General features: G+C 35.2%; 1 protein-coding gene across 1 annotated transcript in view; it reads right to left on the bottom strand.

Annotated features, from left to right (window-relative positions):
* RPN1 (ribophorin I) overlaps positions 1–1,391 on the bottom strand; it is a 21,750-nt gene that overhangs the window by 8,843 nt on the left and 11,516 nt on the right. The window contains exon 4 of the mRNA XM_017511923.2: positions 319–535. Coding sequence (XP_017367412.1) covers positions 319–535 — 217 coding nt within the window. The remainder of the gene's footprint in view (positions 1–318; positions 536–1,391) is intronic.

The following is a 1,391-nucleotide window of genomic DNA, read 5'->3' as shown; positions in this document are numbered from 1 at the left end:
CTCATATAAAAGTGTTAGTATTCTCTGAATTTTTATTTTTTAAATAACCCAAAAACTATTTAAAGGAATTTAAGCAGTTCCATCTAATGATAGAACTGCAAGTAAGAAGAGGACTTTTACGTAGTGTTTGAATTGACTATCAAATCCATGTCCTTTTACAATAGTAATTTGTATCCACTCATAAAAAGTTGTTCCTGATACCCTAGCCTTCCTAAGAATGACAAATGAACACCCTCCATCTAGAAAGACTGCTAATTGAAAGAAAAAAAAAATGCACAAAATTAAAGGTTAGTTTTTCTCTTACTATTAAAGACTGACCCAAATTATAGAGGTACTCATAGCTTGGGAGGTTGTAGCCAACGATGTAATGGGTTTTCCACCCGCCAAAGAGAGGGAAGCGAGGCCGGATTTCCATCTCTACAGAGTCATCCAAAATAAGGAGGTGACTGGTAGAAACATTGCCAATCTCATCCCGGTAATAAACATCCTGGGCAGCAGCAGGAAGGATGGTCTGCAACAGAGTAGATATGCCCTTCTAAAACTTCAGGAACCTGCTCAGAGGAAATGATCCTAAACACAGAAGACTTTCTGCCACAAGATCTTCATATGTAGTACTTAATTAAAGTAGTCCCCAAACATAAACAACCTAAATAAGCCTAACTTTCACATAAAGATTTCAAAATTTCTAGAAATTGTGTCAACTTCTCAATCAAGGGTGCTAAGTACCCAAATTCTTCTAAACAGTAAATAATTTAGGGAATTGCAAATAACTTTGTGAACACTGAAGACATGATACAAAGGTAAACATAATCTTGGAAGTTATTTTGCAGAGAAAAAAACTAAAGATGGAAGATGGAAGAAATTTCATCGAATTACTAGGTGGTAGGGTTACGGAAAGGGTTTGTCTACCTGATATTCTTTATTGTATCTTCCAAATCTGTCAGTGTATTCTGATCATGGGGGGACCGGATAATACTTGGTTCACATACTGAACCCTTCTATCATACATAAGTACAAAAAAAGTTTACAAGATTTCATTTATAAAACAAAAAAGATTTTAAAACTGTATATGCAATACGATAAAACGTTTTTTAAAAATACTACAAAAGAACAAAGAAATAGATCAAAATGTTCGTTGTGTTTGGGTGATGGTACTGTGAGTGTGAGTATGCTTTTCCTTTTTCTATTCAAATTTTCATTTTAAAAATATGGTTTAAATAAAAATATTAAAAAATTAAAAATTAGGCCAGGCGCGGTGGCTCAAGCCTGTAATCCCAGCACTTTGGGAGGCCAAGGCAGGTGGATCACGAGGTCAAGAGATCAAGACCATCCTGGTCAACATGGTGAAACCCCGTCTCTACTAAAAATACAAAAAATTAGCTGGGCATGGT

Source organism: Cebus imitator, unplaced genomic scaffold, assembly GCF_001604975.1.
Source record: "Cebus imitator isolate Cc_AM_T3 unplaced genomic scaffold, Cebus_imitator-1.0 Scaffold457, whole genome shotgun sequence".
Classification (NCBI taxonomy): Eukaryota; Metazoa; Chordata; class Mammalia; order Primates; family Cebidae; genus Cebus; species Cebus imitator.
This window is presented reverse-complemented; position numbering and strand designations above follow the sequence as displayed.